General features: G+C 44.5%; 1 protein-coding gene across 10 annotated transcripts in view; it reads left to right on the top strand.

Annotated features, from left to right (window-relative positions):
- HTT (huntingtin) overlaps positions 1 to 18,158 on the top strand; it is a 193,592-nt gene that overhangs the window by 36,520 nt on the left and 138,914 nt on the right. For all 10 annotated transcript variants that reach the window (XM_003411334.4, XM_064286172.1, XM_064286170.1 and 7 more), the window contains exons 3-5: positions 10,409 to 10,529; positions 15,678 to 15,737; positions 16,129 to 16,208. In XM_003411334.4, the coding sequence (XP_003411382.2) occupies positions 10,409 to 10,529; positions 15,678 to 15,737; positions 16,129 to 16,208 (261 nt within the window). The remainder of the gene's footprint in view (positions 1 to 10,408; positions 10,530 to 15,677; positions 15,738 to 16,128; positions 16,209 to 18,158) is intronic.

The raw sequence follows: 18,158 nt of genomic DNA on the forward strand, positions 1-18,158 counted from the left end.
TTTATATACCTGTGTGCATGGATTTGTTATAGAGATAGCATTTTATGTTAGTAAGGAAATGATGAGTTACTGAATAAGTGGTTGTAGGAATAACCGACCATTTGAGGGAAAATGAGGTCTCTACCTCATATTGCAGACAAACATCACATTAATTAACTAAGTGTAAAAGAAAATTAAGTCATTACCACAAGAATAAAATATAATCTCAGCCTGAAGAAGGCTAGTAGGATAAAAGGAACAGTATTTTCAGTATGTCAGAATCGCTCTTAAACAAAATGGAAAGCAAATTCCACTTGGTGAAAGTATTGACAACATGTATATCAAAGGTTTAATACCCTGTATAAAGAGTCATTATAAATCAATAAGAAAAAGACAAGTATCAATAATTAAAAAATAGCCCCAAAACATAAATAGGTAGCTCAGAAAAGAAAAGAAAAGAAAAAAAAAGGCAAACAAGCCTAGTGTTGCCGTTGTTAAGTGCCATACAGTCGGTTCTGACTCATGGCGACCCTGCGTACAACAAAATAAAACGCTGCCCGGTCCTGCACCATCCTCACAGTCTTTGCTGTGTTTGGGCCCACCGTTGAAGCCACTGTGTCAGCCCATCTCGTTGGAGGTCTTCCTCTTTTTCATTGACCCTCTACTTTATTAAGCATGATGTCCTTTTCCAGGGACTGGCTTCTCCTGATCACATGTCCATAAGTACATGAGTGGAAGTCTTGCCATCCTAACTTGTAAGGAGCACTCTGGCAGTACTTCTTCCAAGACAGACTTGTTTGTTCTTCTGGCAGTCCGTGGTATATTCAGTGTTCTTCACCAGTGTCATAGTTCAAATGCATCGATTCTTCTTCTATCTTCCTTGTTCGTTGTCCAGCTTTTGCATGCATATGAGGCGATTGAAAATACCATGGCTTGGGTTAGGTGCACCTTAGGCCTCAAAGTGACACATTTGCTTTTTAACACTTTAAAGAGGGTTTTTGCAGATGTGCCCAATGCAATATGTTGTTTGATTTCTCGACCGCTGTTTCCAAGGGCATTGATTGTGAATTAAAGTAAAATGAAATCCTTAACAAGTAGGCTTCTTCCAAATTTCTTGGCATAGAAAAAGGAGTGCTTGTAGGGTTGAGGCATAGTCATATTAAGTTGTCTTTATTGTAGGTATGTGGAGTTCATCTTACCACTGACAGTGTTGTACTTCAGGATAGATACAGAAATGTTCTTTTTGACAACATGAGGCCGTTCCCCTGTAATTTGTCATTCCCGGCATAATAGACCATATGATTATCCGATTCAGAATGGCCAGTACCGTAATTGTGTGTGTGTGTGTAACTGCTGCTGTCGAGTCAATTCCAGTTCATGGTGGGTGGCACAAGTGGTTGTGATTGGCTCTTAACCTAAACATTGGTGGTTTGAACCTACCCAGCAGCTATTGAAGAAAGGCTTGATGAACTGCTATTTAATGGTTACGGCCAAGAATATCCCATGAAGTGGTTCCACTCTGTAACACAAGGCGTATACGTACATACATACGTACATATGTATAATTTTTTAAATGAGATCATTCTGTACTGTTGTGATTGCCCTGCAGAGATGGGATGGACCCCTGGCCTAAAATTTAGTTTGGCTGTCAAGACTGATGCACTTATACACACACCAAGAGGGTCTGAAAAGGCTTATGACTGACATAATGAGGCTTTCCGAGAAGAGCAGGGCAATCTCCTAAGCAGGTCTGAAAATGCCTTGAGAGAACAGAAACGGAGACTCAGTTGGGGTTTTTATTATGGTTAGGGGATAGGGCTGGTGAACAGAGGTTGGGGCTTGCGTGGTTTGAACTTCCCACTAGCGCCAAGGGACAGAGCACTCAGGCTTTCTAATCAGCACGCCCACATGTGGAACAGAAAAGGGAAGGGAAGCGATGAGACTTGAAAGTTGTCAGCAGTCAAACATCAAAAATGAATTTAGGCTCTTTATTACATGTGTGGTGACACAGTGGTTAAGCGGCTTGCTGCTATCCAAAAGGTCAGCAGTTCGAATCCACCAGCCACTTTTTAGATATCCTGTGGGGCAGTTCTACTCTGTCCTGTAGGGTCTCTCTGAGTCAGAATCTACTTGACAGCAGTGGGTTTATTACGTGTACAGTTCTGCATCTTTGTCTTAAATTTAGCATTGTTAATTCTGTGTTTAAGGAACTGCTACAAAAGCAGCTCACCTAAAGCTTCATTGTTAGATTGCTTCCAACATTAACATCCTGGGGGCACGCCAGTTTCCCTGTAGCTGACCAGTTATTTCTTCGTACTCCAGAAGAAAAGGATGTGTGGAGTAAAAACAACTCTGATTTTTTTCTGCAAAAACAAAAATAAAGTCATGGAAGAATAAAATGTAGCATATATCTTGAAGGCAGTGGGTCAATAAATTTCCCTTGAAAAATAAATACAGCTTGCTCAGGGAAAAGAATAAAAATAATTTTCTTGTTTGTGAATAATTTTGCATTTTTTATGATGACGCTTGATTTTCAACTATACTGTAAAACATGACTGCAGAATACATGAGTCATGTATCTAATCTGTTTTTAAATATTGGTCCTAAAGAGTGTAGATACTTGTAATCATACAGTTGGAGTCCACACCTTCTGACAACAACAGACAACTCACGTCAGCTTCAGACAGGAATCATAAGTAACCACAGGTCTATTTTTTCCATTTGTAATAAAGAATGTTCCAACATCTTAAACAAAACAAAACGGCCAACACCAGTCCATTTCAGCTCACTAATGCCTAGGATATTGATGTTTATGCATTCTATTTCATTTTTTTATGACTTCCAATTTTCCTAGATTCATACTTTGTGCTTTCCGCATTCTGATTATTAGTGGATGCTTACAGCTGTTTCTTCTCTTTCAAGTCATGCTATCTCAGCAAATGAAGGTCCCGAAAGCTTGGCTCTGTCCACGTCATTAAGGTCTACTCTACTTGATGACTCTATAGGGTCGCTATAGGGTCGCTATGAGTTGGAATCGACTTGATGGCAATGGGTTTGGTTTTTTTTTTCTACTTGGTGAGGCAGCTCTTCCCCAGTCATACTTTGAGTGCCTTCCAACCTGAGGGACTCATCTTCTGGCACTGTACCAGATGGTGTTCCACTGCTATCCATCCGTTTTTCATTGGCCAGTCTTTTTTGGAAGTAGACTGCCAGGTCCTTCTTCCTAGTCTGTGTTAGTCTGGAAGCTCCACTGAAGCCTGTCCACCATGGGTGACCCTGCTGGTATTTGAAATACCGGTGGCAGAGCTTCCAGCCTTACGGCAACATGTGAACCCCCACAGAAAACAAACTGACAGACAGGTGGTGGAATAAGCATAATGGCTAACACTTATTTAGTGCTTCCTAAGAAAAAATGTTCACCTTTACTAATGATAACAGGATGAAACTAAAACAAAAATAAGTCTCTTCTTCACCTGTCAAATGAGTGGACATTTAAGAAGTGCTCGGGACTTTCGTCAGAGGAGCAAGAATCTTCCTAGAGAGTAGTTTGGCAGCCCTAGGATGCCATCGGTGTTGAGCTCAGCAGTTTTACTTCTGGGCATATAGCTCTAGGGAAGTTTTTAACAATATTGTGCAGTGTTTTCATCCCATTAAAAAATTGGAGATAATTTTATTGACCTAAACTGAAACCAAACCTGTTACCATCAAGTTGATTCCAACATTATAGGACAGAGTAGAACTGCTCTATAGGGTTTCCAAGGAGCAGCAGATGGATTCGAACTGCCAGCCTTTTGGTTAGCAACTGTAGCTCTTAACCAGTTCACCACCAGGGCTCCTTTACTGGCCTAGGGGAATGGAAAAGGCACATTTATACAATACCCATTGCCATCGAATCGATTCCAACTCATAGGGACCCTTTAGGACAGAGTGGGACTGTCCTGTAGGGTTTCCAAGGAGCAACTGGTGTATTTGAACTGCAGACCTTTTGGTTAGCAGCTGAGACCTTAATCACTGTGCCACCGAGGCTCCACAGGTAAACAAGGGAATGCTAATTAACATAAAAAGATGATTGATATATATTTATATTTGTGACTGTAAAAGATACGAAAAATATGTTAAAAAAAAAATAAAGTTTAAAAAAAAAAAATGAAAGAATTTTGCTTCTATCCCGGGTAGTACGAAGAACAAGATTTACTTTTTGTCCTGAAATGGTTGAAAAAAAGGGTAAAATATATGTAACAATGGATTTGTAACAAGGCACCAGGGCATCAGGTAAAGAATGGTGATCTTTGAAAAATGCAAAACTAATGAGATGAGCCCTATAGTTTCTCCAGCTTACTTCTTGGAGAGAGTTTCCAGGCTGTGACACAGGAGAGGCAACCACGGGGCCAAGCCAGCTGGTGTGCTGCGTGGAGGGGACGGAGCTGGTAGCCTGGGGAGGTCAAGGTGGCTAGAGGTCACAGGGTGTGATACCTGAGAGGAGAGAGCGGCATAGAGAGCGCTGGACACGTGCAAAAGGTCCCCCGGGACTTTAACTGGGTCCTGATAAACCCACGCTTGTGAGGACTGCACGGGGATAGAGTCATCTGACAGGGTTAGAAGGAGCAACTGCCGAAACTAACACAGGGCTGGGAAAAGTTCCCGTTCACACCAGCCGCAGTGGAAAAACGTCATTCACAGAGCAGCTGATAGAGAACTCAGGGGGGCTTTGCCTCAGAAATGAAGTATTGCCAGATTAAAGTATTGCTCTGATTCCACCTAATAACGCTTCAAAGCAAAACTCAATAGGATTAGACTCAATAGGATCAAACTCATTCAAAGTGACCGCATCCCAGAGCAAAGTTCAAATACATATATAGGAATCCAGAAATACATAGCGCCCAGTGAGGTGCGATTCACAGTCTGGCACCCAGTGAAGGCCAGGGACGCACAACTGGACTCTGTTTGCCCGGAGCAACAGGAGGAAGGAGAGGCAGAAACAGGAGGAGGGATGGAATGTGTGGCTAATTGCCTCCATGAACTACTGCCTCCTTTGCCACGAGACCAGAAGAACTGGGTGGTGCCCAGCTACCAGCCCTGAATGTTTTGAGCAAAGATTCTATATAGAGGAATCCTGAGTAAGGGGTGGGGGAGGAATGCAGAACATAATTCAGATTCTCATGGAATCCACACTTTCTGGAGCCATGGAGGCTGGATGGATTCTTGAAATTATTGCCCTGAGATAATCTTTAAAACCTTAAACCAGAAATGTCCCCTGAAGTCTTCTTTAAACCAAACAGTAGTTTAATTAACTAGTAAAGAATGTCTGCCTTGACTATAAAAATGACTATAGTGCTTCTTTAAGAACTATCTATGTGGGACCACGTTGACAACAGCCACTTGGAAGATTAGTTAGAAAGCTTAGGGGGCAGTGAGTTTATGTTCATGAGGGAGGAACAACTTGGAAAAGGAGGTAAGAAGGGTTGCACAGCTCAGAGTATAATCAGTGTCACTGAATTGTACATGTAGAAATTGTTAAATTGGTGTATGTTCTGCTGTGTATATTCTCATCGACCAAAAAAATGATCAAGAATGCAAAGCAGCAGGAGAACATGATTCATAAGAGAAATCACTTGAGACCAATGCATAAATGACACAGATGGTAAAATCAGTAGACAAAAACATCGTGTTTAAGAAGCCAAAGAAAAGATTGAATCTATGAAGCAGAGACACGATATTAAAAAGACCCAGACTGGGCGAAAGCATACGTGACAGCTGACTTCTCGTTGGGGACGCTGTGACCCAGCGGTCAGTGGGGCGTTATCTTCGAAGCCCTGCAGGAAGATACCGCAGTAGTCTACCCAGTTACGACACACCTCAAAAACAAAAGCGAAATAAGGACATTTTCAGGTATACAGAAGCTGAAGTAATTTCTGTCCAGCAGACCACGACTACAAGAGATAAAGTGTTTCGGGGAGATGGAAGATGGCACCAGACAGAAATCTGGATATACACCAGTGAATGAAGAGCAGCGAAAATGGTAATTATGGTGGGTAAATGTAAATGACACTTCCCTTTTATTTTTAATTTCTTTAAATGTTAATTGGCTCTTTAAAGCAAAAATAATCTGTTTTGGCATTTATAACATGTAGAAGTAACATGTGTGACAACAATAGCATAAAAACTTAGAAAAGCAGAAATATGCTTATAGGAGGTGGCGTAATGGCCCCCCCCAAAGATACCAGACCTTAATCCCTGGATCCTGTAAATGTTATGTCATAAGGAAAAAGGATCTCTGCAGATATGAGTAAGAGGCTTGAGGTGGAGAGATTATCCTGGATTTTTATGGGAGGCCCTAAATTCAATCATATGTATCCTTAAGAGGGAGGCAGAGGGAGACGTCACACACACACAGAATACGAGAGAGAGAGAGAGAATGATGTGAAGATGGAGCAGGGAGAGATTTGAAGATGCTGGCCTTGAAAATTGATGTGACCACAAGCCGAGGAACACTGGCAGCCCCCGAGAACTGGAAGAGACAAGGAATGGACTCTCCCTGAGAGGCTCCGGAGGGAGCACAGCCCTGCCAGCACCTTGATTTTGAATTTCTGGCCTCGAGAACTATGAGAGAATAAGTGTCTGTTTTTTTTTTAAGATATCCAGTTTGTGATAATTTTTTACAACAGCCATAGCAATCTAATACAATACTGTTGTTAATTTGTTACGCTGTATGTGAAGTAGAGTATGATAAAGTTATATGCTGTAAACACCAAAACAGGTAAAAAAAAATACAACAGAGTTATAAGTAATAAACCAAAAAAGGAGATAAAGTGGAATCACAACAATATTCAACCTAGAAGAAACCAGAAAAAGGGGAAAAGGAGAAGAAAGAGCACAAGGGAAAAACGAGACGAACAGTATGAAGGTGTGTTTATACTGATCATCTCCATCATAACATTAAAGTAAAAGGCAGAGATTTTCATATCAGATGAAAAGCAGGACCCAGTGTATGCGGCCTACAAAAACTCGTTTTACGTATAAAGACACGTATAGGCTACAAAGAAAGGAGTAGAAAGAGATATACTAGCACTAATCAAAAGAAAGCTAAAACTAATTGCTATTAATTCCGACTCATGGACACTCCATGTGTGTCAGAGTAGAACTGTGCTCCGTAGGGCTTTTGGTGGCTAATTTTTGGGGAAGTAAATTGCCAGGCCTTTCTCCCAGTGTGCCTCTGAATGTACACAAACAGCCAACCTTTTGGTTAGCAGCCGAGCACTTCTTGTGCCACCCAGGGACATTAAAAGAAAGTTAGAGTGGTTGTATTAATATCAGACAAAGTAGATTTTAGAGCAATATTACCAAGGATAAAGATGGTCATTTCCTAATGATCAAGTAGTTAGTTCATCAAGTGTACATAACAATCTTAAATATTTACGTACCTAACTACAGAGCTTCAGAACTACACAGAGCAAAACCTGATGGAACTGCAGGCAGAAATAGACAAATCCACGGTTACAACTGGAGATCTCAGCAGCCCTCCGTCAATAATTCCTAGAACACGTAGACATAAAATCTAGATACAGAAGATTTGAACACACTCAGCCATCTTGACCTGATTGACATTTATAGAACGCTGCTCCCAACAGCAGAATACACATTCTTTTCAAGTGCTCACGGAACATTTACTAGGATAGACCATGTCCTGAGCCTTTAAAAGTCCTGATAGCACTGACTGCCTATTTTAGAAAAGAAGAAAGGTCTCAGATCAGTGACTTCAATTTCCACCTTAGAAACTGGAAAAAGAAGAGCAAGTGAAACCCAAAGAAATCAGAAAACTGGACATAGTAAGGATAAGAGCAGAAGTCAGTGAACTTGTCATCGTTAGGTGCTGTTGACCTAACGTGACCCCATGTACAACAGAAGGAAACACTGCCCAGCCCTGCGCCATCCTCATGATTGTTGTTACGCTTGAGCCCATCGTTGCAGCCACTGCGTCAGCCCATTTCCTTAAGCACCTTCCTCCTTTTTGCTGACCCTCTACCAAGCATGATGTCCCTCTCCAGGGGCTGATCCCTCCTGATAACATGGCCAAAGTACATGAAATGAAACCTCACCACCCTTGCTTCTAAGGAGCACTCTGGCTGTGCCTCTAAGACAGGTTCGTTTGTTGTTCTGGCACTCTGTGGTATATCCAATATTCGTCGCCAACCATGTAATTCAAAGGCATCAACTCTTCTTGAGTCTTTTTTATTCGTTGTCCAGCTTTCTCATGCATATGAGGCGATTGAAAATACCATGGCTTGGGTCAGGCGCACCTTAGTCCTCAAGGTGACGTCAGTGAACTAGAAAACAGGAAAACATACAGGAAATCAATAAAACCAAAAGCTTGTAGGGTCGCCATGAGTCTGAATCGACTCAACAGCGATGGGTTTTGAGAACGTTAATAAAATTGGTAATCCTTTAGCGAGGCTGCTCAGGAGTAAAAGAGCAAAGTCACAAATTGTTGGCATCAGGAATGAGGACAATGACATCAATACAGATTCTATAGATATGAGAAGGACCATAACGGTTTTTTTATGCCAGTAAATTGGCAGCTTAGATGAAATGGACAAATTCCTGGAGAAACACAAATCACCACAAGATCTCTAAATAAGAAATAGACAAAATTTAAAAACTGAGACTTGGTTCGGTTGTTGGAGAACTTTTAAGTATGGTTGGAAATGGTATGTGAACCTACTTTTTCAGCTGTGAATTTTATGAAGTCTAAATACAGGTAAAGTCTTCCGGATGGAAATTTTTTGTCTGAATTGAGATGCGTTGTAAAAAAGATTGTTATGTATCTCAGTAATTTCTTCATGTTGTTTACATGCTGGTACTATTTTGGATGTATTGGGTTAAATGAAAGGAGCACTGGTGGCACAAAGGTTAAGTGCTTGACTACGGACTGAAAGGTCGGTGGTTCAAACCCACCGGCCACTGCAGAGGAGGGAGAAGTGGCAGCCTGCTTCCGTAAAGATTACAGCCTTGGAAGCCCTGTGGGACAGCTTCTACCCTGTCCTACAAGGTTGCTGAGAGTTGGAATTGACTCAGCCCCAAGGGGTTTGGTTTTTTTTTTTTGATTTGGGTGAAATACACTACTAAAATGAATTTTACCTGTTTCTTAATTTTGTTGTGTCTTGTAGAAAACAGGAAATGACATACGTAGTTCAGGTTGTAAATCTGTTGACAATGCTGAGTGTTTGAAGGCTGTCCTATTCTAGCACCTCTTGGTTCTCTGTTCCCAGCTGTACTCCATTAGCTGTGGTCGGAAGTATTGCTGAGTGGCAAATTTTGTTTCTTGTCCTTAGACTTTTGTTGGCTGTTACTAATGCGGTGTTCTGCTTTCTCTTAGGCGCATGGCTCTCTTCTGACGACTGGTAGGGATGATTACCTAGAGCCGGGGCGGGGGGCTCCATTTCAGACGAGACTGAGATCATGAAGCCGCAGTCCGATTGGGATGTTTCAGTGCGTAGCAGAGGCGTTCGGGCGTTACTGGTCTGTGATACTTGGGAGTGCTTTGAAGTCAGTTTCGTGTGTGTGGCCCATCCACTTCTCTCTTGGCTTTGTCTGGCCAGCTGGGCCGCGACAGTTTAAAGCAGCTCTCTCAGTTAAACATTTTTATAATACTTTGTGAAAATTAAGCAGACTTCAGTTTTTGTGGACTGTGGAGCCCTGGTGGCACAGTGGTTAAGAGCTTTGCTGCTCACCACCAGCTGCTCCTTGGAAATCGTACGGGCAGTTCTGCTCTGTCCTGCAGGGTCGCTATCAGTTGAAATTGACTTAACAGCAGTGGGTAATAGTGTATCTAGAGCCGCAGAAGCCCAGTGACCACAGTTATGCTGAGTGTGAGATCTTGCGATGCTTCAGAACTGACCGAGAGCAAGATGAAACAGGAATAAAAAACGTTCTACTCATACTGATTTCCAGGGTTTCGAGAATGTTGTAATAAGAGTAAAAGTAACCTGTCGGTAGAGAGCAGGCGGCTGTCTGAGATTTAAGTATCTGAAGCAGTGTCTTAAGGTTTTCAGTGAAAACTTAAACAGAAAACATGAAGTATGCCTTGAAAATAAAGTCTCCTTTTTCTAATAAACTTCTCATTTTAGGACAGTTTTAGATTCACAGAGTAAGTGTAAGGGCCGTATAGACAGCTCCCGCACGCCCTCTGCTCGGTCCTCCCTGTGGGTAGTGTCTTACATCAGAGTGGTACGTTTGTTGCGATCAGTGAGTTAACGTTGATACGTTATCACTAACTGAAGTCCATGATGAGTTCACAGCTCGTTAGTTTTTCCCTAACGTCATTTTTCTGTACCAGACTCCCACCCAGGAGACCACATCACATTTAGCCATCATGTCCCCTGAGGCTCCTCTTGGCTGTGACAATTTATCTCTCTCTTTGTTTTCAATGTAGAAATTCTCCAGAATTTCAGAAGCTCCTAGGCATCGCTATGGAACTCTTTCTGCTGTGCAGTGACGATGCAGAGTCGGATGTCCGGATGGTGGCCGATGAATGTCTCAACAAAGTCATAAAAGTAAGAACCACGTGGACCGTGTTCTCCTTTAAAGCTGTAAACCTTCTAGGCTGGGAGAAGAAGCCATAATCCGGCATTCTTGTATTTTGAGTAGCCGAGCCTCTTAATGAAAAAGCATCCTTTTAAAGTTAGGGCATGTGGTTTGGAGGTGCTCTGATATCTACCAGTGTGCACGCTCTATCCGCTGGCTCAGAAGCTGCCTTCTGAGCTGCAGACTGTGTTCACCCTCGTGCCTCCACAGCGCCTAGGTCAGTGGTGGGCTCTGATGAGGGCCACTGGGTGCTTTGCGGAAACCATCCCTACAGGCACCAACTTAGAAGCCCTGGAAAGCAGGGGGCCGGGTGGAGTCTCCCTGTGGTGTCTGCAGCCCCTCTTTCTCCGTTTCCTTTCACTGCCCCTCCTAAGGCCTGGCTCAGGCAGTACTGCTTACAGGTAAAGATGTGACTTCTTCAGGTAGCAGGTTAGCTGGAGTTAGTGTGAAGTGAACGGGAGAAAGGAGATCCTAGGAAAGGATGAAGCCAGAAAGCCAAAGCCACTTGGATAGCGGGAACGGGTGAGTTAAGGAGCGAGATGGGGACAGTCTCGTGCTGCCATTACTTCCTGATGCAGAGTTTGTGCCCGGGGCACACTTTAATCCCTTATTCTGTGTTCTGCTGCTTTAGATTAAGATCATGAAACAGTCCTTCTTCCATATGCCAATTCTTAATCTATTGGAGGACTGTCCTTGTTGTCATCATCCTACCCTTCCCCTAGCTGGAGTCCTGGTTTGAGGCCCCATCCCATCCTGGTCACCTTGTAGAGAACCATTGAGTCTGTGATGGGGTCTTTTGAGTGGGTGTCCGTCTTAGTTATCTAGCGCTGCTATAACAGAAATACCACAAGTGGATGGCTTTAACAAACGGACATTTATTATCTCACAGTCTAGAAGGCTAAAAGTTCAAATTCAGGGTGCCAGCTCCAGGGGAAGGCTCTCTCTCTGTCGGCTCTGGAGGAAAATTCCTTGTCATCAGTCTTCCCTGGTGAAGGAGCTTCTTCTAAGCTCACAGACCCCAGGTCCAAAGGACGTGCTAGTCTGCTGGCTCTTGTTTCTTGATGGTTTGAGGTCCCCCTGTCTTTTTTCTCGCTTCTCTCTTTTATATCTTAAAAGAGATTGACTTAAAACACAACCTAATCTTAGATTGAGTCCTGCCTCATTAACATAACTGCCTCTTATCGTGTCTCATTAACACTGTAAAGGTCGGATTTACAACACATAGAAAAATAACATTAGATGATAACATGGTGGACAATCACATAATACTGGGAATAATGGCCCGCACCATTTTCAGGGGACACAGTTCCATCCATGACGGTGTCCAGTGTTAAATATTGTTCTCATTGTAGGCTGACCAGCACTGTGGAAGGCTTTCTGATATAGTTCTTGACACTTTCTCCCAAGACTATTTCTTGATAATGGTTAAGGAGAAAATGTGTCTTGTTCCTTGCTCCATAGGAATCTTTATTTGTTGAGTCTTTCCCATTCTTCTCATTTTCTCCTACTACTTTGAGTCCCAGCCCTGAAAGATAAGGCTTTGAGAAGACCTCAGGTCTCTTCATTTCCTTTGAAGGCTGTCTTCCTTCCTGGTAATACTTAGTTGGGCACACAAACCAAGAACTCTTACCTGTGTCACGTGATTATTTCCCTTCATCAGGAGGATCTTGAAGAAAAAAACTGTTCTGTGGACTCTTCTCAATGTCTTTCTTTGGAGAGTGGTCAAGTTTTACATTGGTCAAGAAACAAGCTGTCCTTTTTCTTTCCTGTGTCCAGCCTTCCTCAGAAGGATGACCACCCTTTTACCCTATGTGTAAGGAGACGTGAGTTGACATTGCCGGGCAGAAAGAACATACATATTCTGGAGTGAGAGAGCCCTGTGTTTGAATCTTGCCTCTGCCGCGTACTAGCTGAACAACTTTGTGAAACGTATGTAATTTCTGTGAGCCTCAGTTTTCTGAACTATAAAATGGGAACAGACAGTTTTGTGGTTTGTGTTTGAGGATGTGCGTGACGATTAAATGTGACGTGCCCAGCATTGTCCTTGCCACACATGCGATCCTTCAAGTGGCAAGAAGTGTTGTCGCTAATAATGAGGTTCTTGCATTCTTACCCAGAGAGATGGAGGGGCCCCTCAGAGCAATGGCGGCTCTCTACCTTCTGTGGTTGGTACAGATTCCGGAGTATTCCATTGCCCAAGGAAACTTGCCCACCTGTCTAGCATATTGTTTCCTGGCTAGCCATGCCTTCTATAGTCTTGGTGCTGGGTTCTCGCTCCCCCTTTCCCCTCTGGAGGAAAGTGCCTTCATTTGCGTTTCGTGCTTTGCTTGCACAGACCTCCCACAGTTACGGCCTGGCTGGAGCCGGGCCACCCTGTTCTCCTTGCCAGGTGGTCCATCTGGGATGCTCTCCTGTGGAAGCCCCACAGCACACTGGCAGAGGTCTGCTCTCGGTTAACAGCTTCTCTGCAGGGCTGAGTATCCTGGCTTGTGTTATTCCCGCTGGCAGGACCAGGCTGGGCTTTTCCTGCTGTCTCAGGTGTTGGACTTTGGCCCTCAGAATCAGAAAATCTAGAGAGGCCCACCCTGGGCTTCCTTCGTCATGGCAGGAGGGGAGTAAGAAGGACAGAAAGAACAGTACGGCCAAACACCGCCCTCGCCTTGGTCGCCTCATAGCCTTGGCCGCCTCGTAGCCTTGGCCGCCTCGTGACCTTGGTCACCTCGTAGCTGGGCGGCGTACCGTTTTCCAGCCTGTCTCTCGCGAACCCTGTTCCCAAGACCTGCTGTGTAGAAGAGCTTGGTGTGTGTTTTGGGGGCTGTGGGCCCTTGGCCCCGGGACATGGCTTTAGGTGCTGGGTTCTCCTCCCCGCTCTCTCCCTACCTCTTTCCCATTTCTTCTGTTTCCAGTCTCCACGTGCAAAGATTTCCATTCTCTTGCTAGCCCCTGAACACAGGGTGAGGCCAGTCTCTCTCAGCCTATTTTTGGCTGAGTGGCGTCCACTTGCTCTCAATTTCTTGCTGCCTGATGCTGTGGTGGTCAGGTTAAGCAGGCTGGGGGTGGGGTTGGGGGTCCGCTAGGTCTTCCACCGCGGAAGAGGAAAGGATGGGCACAGAAGAATGAGAATGGAGTCAGAGAAGGTCTCAGCTAGGCCACGTGTAAGGGAGGGCAGGAACAGCCCTTTGAGTCATGTCTGGGCTCTTGTCTTCCGATGAGTATCGCCATGTGTGTGCGAAGAGGACCAGGCTCCACGGAGCCCAGGAACACCATGCACAAATTGGGTTTCCTTTATGCAGAAAATGCTCTGAGGACCTGACACACAGCCTGGCAGCGCGCCCTGGCCTCAGGTAGCTTACGGCCTGGCCGTGCAGCATGTGCCCATAGGAATAGCCTAGCCCGTGGTTTACCTTGTACTGCAAACTGTCATGGCAGCCGGAGGACAGTCCGCTTCTGTCTAGGGAGGCAGAGAAGGCGCCCGGGGGTCAGTAGCTACTATGTGAAAGAGTACATGTCAGAGCCTTCCTCCTTAATCACTGCAGCATCCACCTCTCAGGGCTGGCAGAGAGCACTGGAGACTGCAGGGAAGAGGTGGGGGGGCTGGTGGTATGCCGCCAGAGAGTGGAAGGCCCGAGGGCCAGTTCTGGGAGCCCTTGAAGGTCAGGGGAGGCTTTATTTAGGAGAAGCAATCTACTGGCGAGGGGTGGATGGCTTGGAGTTGAGAAAGGCTGGAGGTACAAGAATCCATCCATTTGGGGACCAAGACATCCAGGAAAGAGGGAGTGGAGCCTTGAAGTAGGACAGTGGCATTAGGACCGTGAGTGAGGAGGCAGACATGGGCTGGATTCGGCAGCTGAGCACGTGTTCCCATGTGGAGGCAGGAGGTCCAGGAGGGGAGAAGAGCCAGGTGGTATGTTAACCACCTCCAGTTGTTGGGATACTTTAAAAGCTCACTCTGTGCTATTATCAGGGATTTGAGTTTTAGCTTCTCTTGTTATAAAATGAGTTTGGTATTCGTTTACAAGTCAGAAGTCAACAGCTTCTGATTTTATTTGAAAGGTAGTGTTTTAATACATTTGTCCAGTTTGGTTTGCTCATTTGAGGACTTGCAGTACCTTCAAACCAAGACAGCAGAATTAAGATTTAAAAATTTCTCAGACATTATTATACTTTAGAACCTCCCCAAATGTGACTCTGCTGTAGATTTTCAAGCTTGCTGGACCAGTAGTAGACCCATCTGAGTCTCCTCAGACCAGTGATTCTTAGACATCAAATGCTGCCCATCAGTGGCAAGAGGGCTTTCCCTTGAGGCCTGATTACATCTTTCCTCTCTGGTGGGCAAGGGAGAGTTTACACATGAGAGATGGATGCCCCGAAATCTTCTGCCTTTCTTCCCACTTGAGAAGCCCTTCTCTAACGTGGCCTGCGTGCAGCTGGGCGTGGTTGCTGTTAGCCATTCCTGTTGGCTTGCAGCTGGCCTTGTGGCCATTCTTTTTGGTTTACGCCTGTGAGTGAGTAGGGAGGGGGATGAGAGATTGGCTTTGAGGAACAGTGATGCCCCTCACAGGCAGTGGGTCATGGAGCCATGGGGCTATAAGAATCCGGGCCAACGAGGAAAGGCCAGGCCTTCAGAAAGGACACGGGATTCCGCATTGAGGAGTATTTCCAGGATGGAGGCGGGAGGGGGGCATGCTGATCTCGGGAGTCCGCCCCCGGCTCCTTTGGGCACCACAGACTCACCAGGCCATCGTCTGCTAGAGTGCCACCAGCAAGTAAACTTGTAATGAAGAAGGCTTGATCCATAAAGGTTTAATAAAGAGCATTAGAATTCATTTGAATCATCTGACATCTTAATTTTGATATTTTGTAGCACTTGATTATAATAAAAATGAAATTCTTCTTGTTTCCGTATTTTGTTCAGGTGATTGGCTTGCACCTAGTTTATTCAGTGACTTCCTGCACATACATGCTTCTTTCTTCCGTGATGAGCAGGTTCTTAGTGTGACCGCTATTACATTTTACTTCGCCACAACTTTGACGTCTTAGCCGCCTTTTTGCTTCCTCTGGAACTGCTGATGATGCAGTGTGTTTTTCACAAACCAGTCTCTTGTATTTTGTTGCAGGCTTTGATGGATTCTAACCTTCCGAGGCTGCAGTTAGAACTCTATAAGGAAATTAAAAAGGTAGGCTTATATTTTCCATGGTTGAAAAAACAGTATTTTTACACTATTGAACAGCATGTGTGAAATTTCATCTTTAATAAGTAAAAAATGTATGAATGAAATGCTGTTGGGTAAAGTAGACTTATTTTATTTTTCTTCAAAAGGTTGCTGTTTCATTTTTATTTAACAGGGTGGAAATTAAAGATGGTAACTTATTTTTTGTATCTTTATAATTGAAGCCCACTAGACCTTAAGATTTCTGAAGTTGTTATCAGATGTTTTATATATGGAAATGGCCTTTTCCCTAAGAATAGAAACTAGCACTATAAAAAAAATGCTTTGGCTTCTGTAGCCGTCCCCTTGGTGTCCAGTGTCTGCAGCTCTGACCCTGTAACGCGCCCTTAATCCCCAGAACGGTGCTCCTCGTAGTCTGCGCGCTGCTCTCTGGAGGTTCGCTGAGCTCGCTCACCTGGTTCGGCCGCAGAAATGCAGGTAAGTGGTCGTACTCTGGAGTTGGTTAGTGCCCAGCATTGCCCTGCTCCCGTTACCGTCCATGTGGCTGTGTTTGATTCTTCCTTCCTAGCACTTACACCTGTCAGAAATTTCCTGTGCATTTTCTTCGTGTGCTTGTTCATTCTGTATCCCACCCGCCCCAGAGACTTCTAGGCTGTAAGTACCAGGGCAGCAGGGATCTTCTCTGTCTGTTCTCTGAGGCAGCCCAACCCAGTAACAGTGTCTGGCACATAAATCCGAAAACCCATTGCCGTCAAGTTGATTCCAACTCATAGTGACCTTATAGGACGGAATAGAACTGCCACATAGGGCTTCCAAGGAGCGGCTGGTGGATTTGAACTGCCGACCTTTTGGTTAGCAGCTGAGTGCTTATCCACTGCACCACCAGGGCTCCTCGTTTGACACCAAGATGCTGGTCAGGTGGTTGAAGGTTAGCATACCAGCTTCATTATTGCTTATTATAGGAATTACAGAAAAATGTGCATATGTCTGTATTTGAATGTTAAACTGTGAGTAAGTAGGGCCCTAGCCAGCTGTGAGGTCAGGGTTTTTACCAACGGTTTCCTTCTCTGCTTCTCAGCTAGTACAATGTGCCAATGTCCCATAGACCTTTGACCCCATCCCTGAGTAACAGTAGACAAGGCTAAACCCTCCCTATTACTATTAAACACTGATTTATTCCCCTGAGTGAGTTTTAATGAGAATCTTATATGTCTGTAGAGGTACAATTGTTAAGGAAGTAGTTTCCTTTTATTAAAACCTTTTTCCTTTTACTGTCTTTATTTTGAAGATTTGCCATAGCTCTGAAGCGACACATCCCAAGTGTTCACGCAGCAGCTAAAGTGACCTTAAAAGATATAAATTGAGTCCTGCCATTCCTTTACTTAAAATTCTCTCTCGTTTCCCAGTGCCGTTCATGTGAGATCCTGACTCCTCACCATCCTCACAGGCCGGGGGGCTTGTCTGACGGCCCAGTAAGCTCACGCCCTGATGTCCTCTCCATGTTCTTCAAACAAGGCAGTATTTTTCCTCTTGATGAAAGTCCCCCCTTTTACCCCCACACCAGGTCTCAGCAGCAAAGCCAACTCTTCAGAGAAGTCCACCTAGCCTCCCTGTCTAATATATTCCAACATGCCACTCGATGTGATGTTAGGTGCCCTCAAGTCGGCTTTGACTCATAGCGGCCCTATAGGACAGAGTAGAACTGCCCCATAGGGTTTTCTAGTCTGTAATTTTTATGGTAGCAGATCGCCAGATCTTTCTCCCATGGAATTGTTGGGTGGATTCAAACCAGCGAGTTTTTGGTTAGTAGCCAAGCGCTTAACCATTGTACCACCAGGGCCCAGAGTAGTCTTACTATCAGGTCATCTGTGGACCTGTGTGTTGCCTGTCTCTGCCACTAGAGGGCAGGACCGTACCGTTCTGCGCACTGAGAGTAGCCCGGCCTGCCCGCCCCGCTCCCTGTGCGTCGGTTCAGTGACTGGATGGCGTGTCCGCTTGTCTGTCCCGTGATTCCCCTTTCCCATGTTCTCCGTTCTGCTTTCTCGAGAGGACCCAGCCTTACCTGTAAGGCCTTATTTAAACAGTGTTTTGGTTTTTTAATTCTCCTTTTTCAGTATTGGTTTTTAAAATGGTGTTTTTTAATATTATTGTTTGTTTTTCAATTAAAAATACAAGTATTTTAATAGCTGTTGTAGCTTACTGCAGATAATTTCAAACCAGGCTTTCTAGAGTCGTCTTGATGTGGGGGAGATGGAGGGTGTGTCTCCCACACCATTGGCACTTCCCCTGCATGTCATCCTTCTGTTCTTGCAGTGGCCTAGTGGTTAAGTGCCACAGCTGCTAACCAAGAGGTCAGCAGTTCAAATCCACCAGGCACTCCTTGGAAACTCTGTGGGGCTGTTCTGTTCTCTCCTGTAGGGTTGCTAT

Source organism: Loxodonta africana, chromosome 5, assembly GCF_030014295.1.
Source record: "Loxodonta africana isolate mLoxAfr1 chromosome 5, mLoxAfr1.hap2, whole genome shotgun sequence".
NCBI lineage: Eukaryota > Metazoa > Chordata > Mammalia > Proboscidea > Elephantidae > Loxodonta > Loxodonta africana.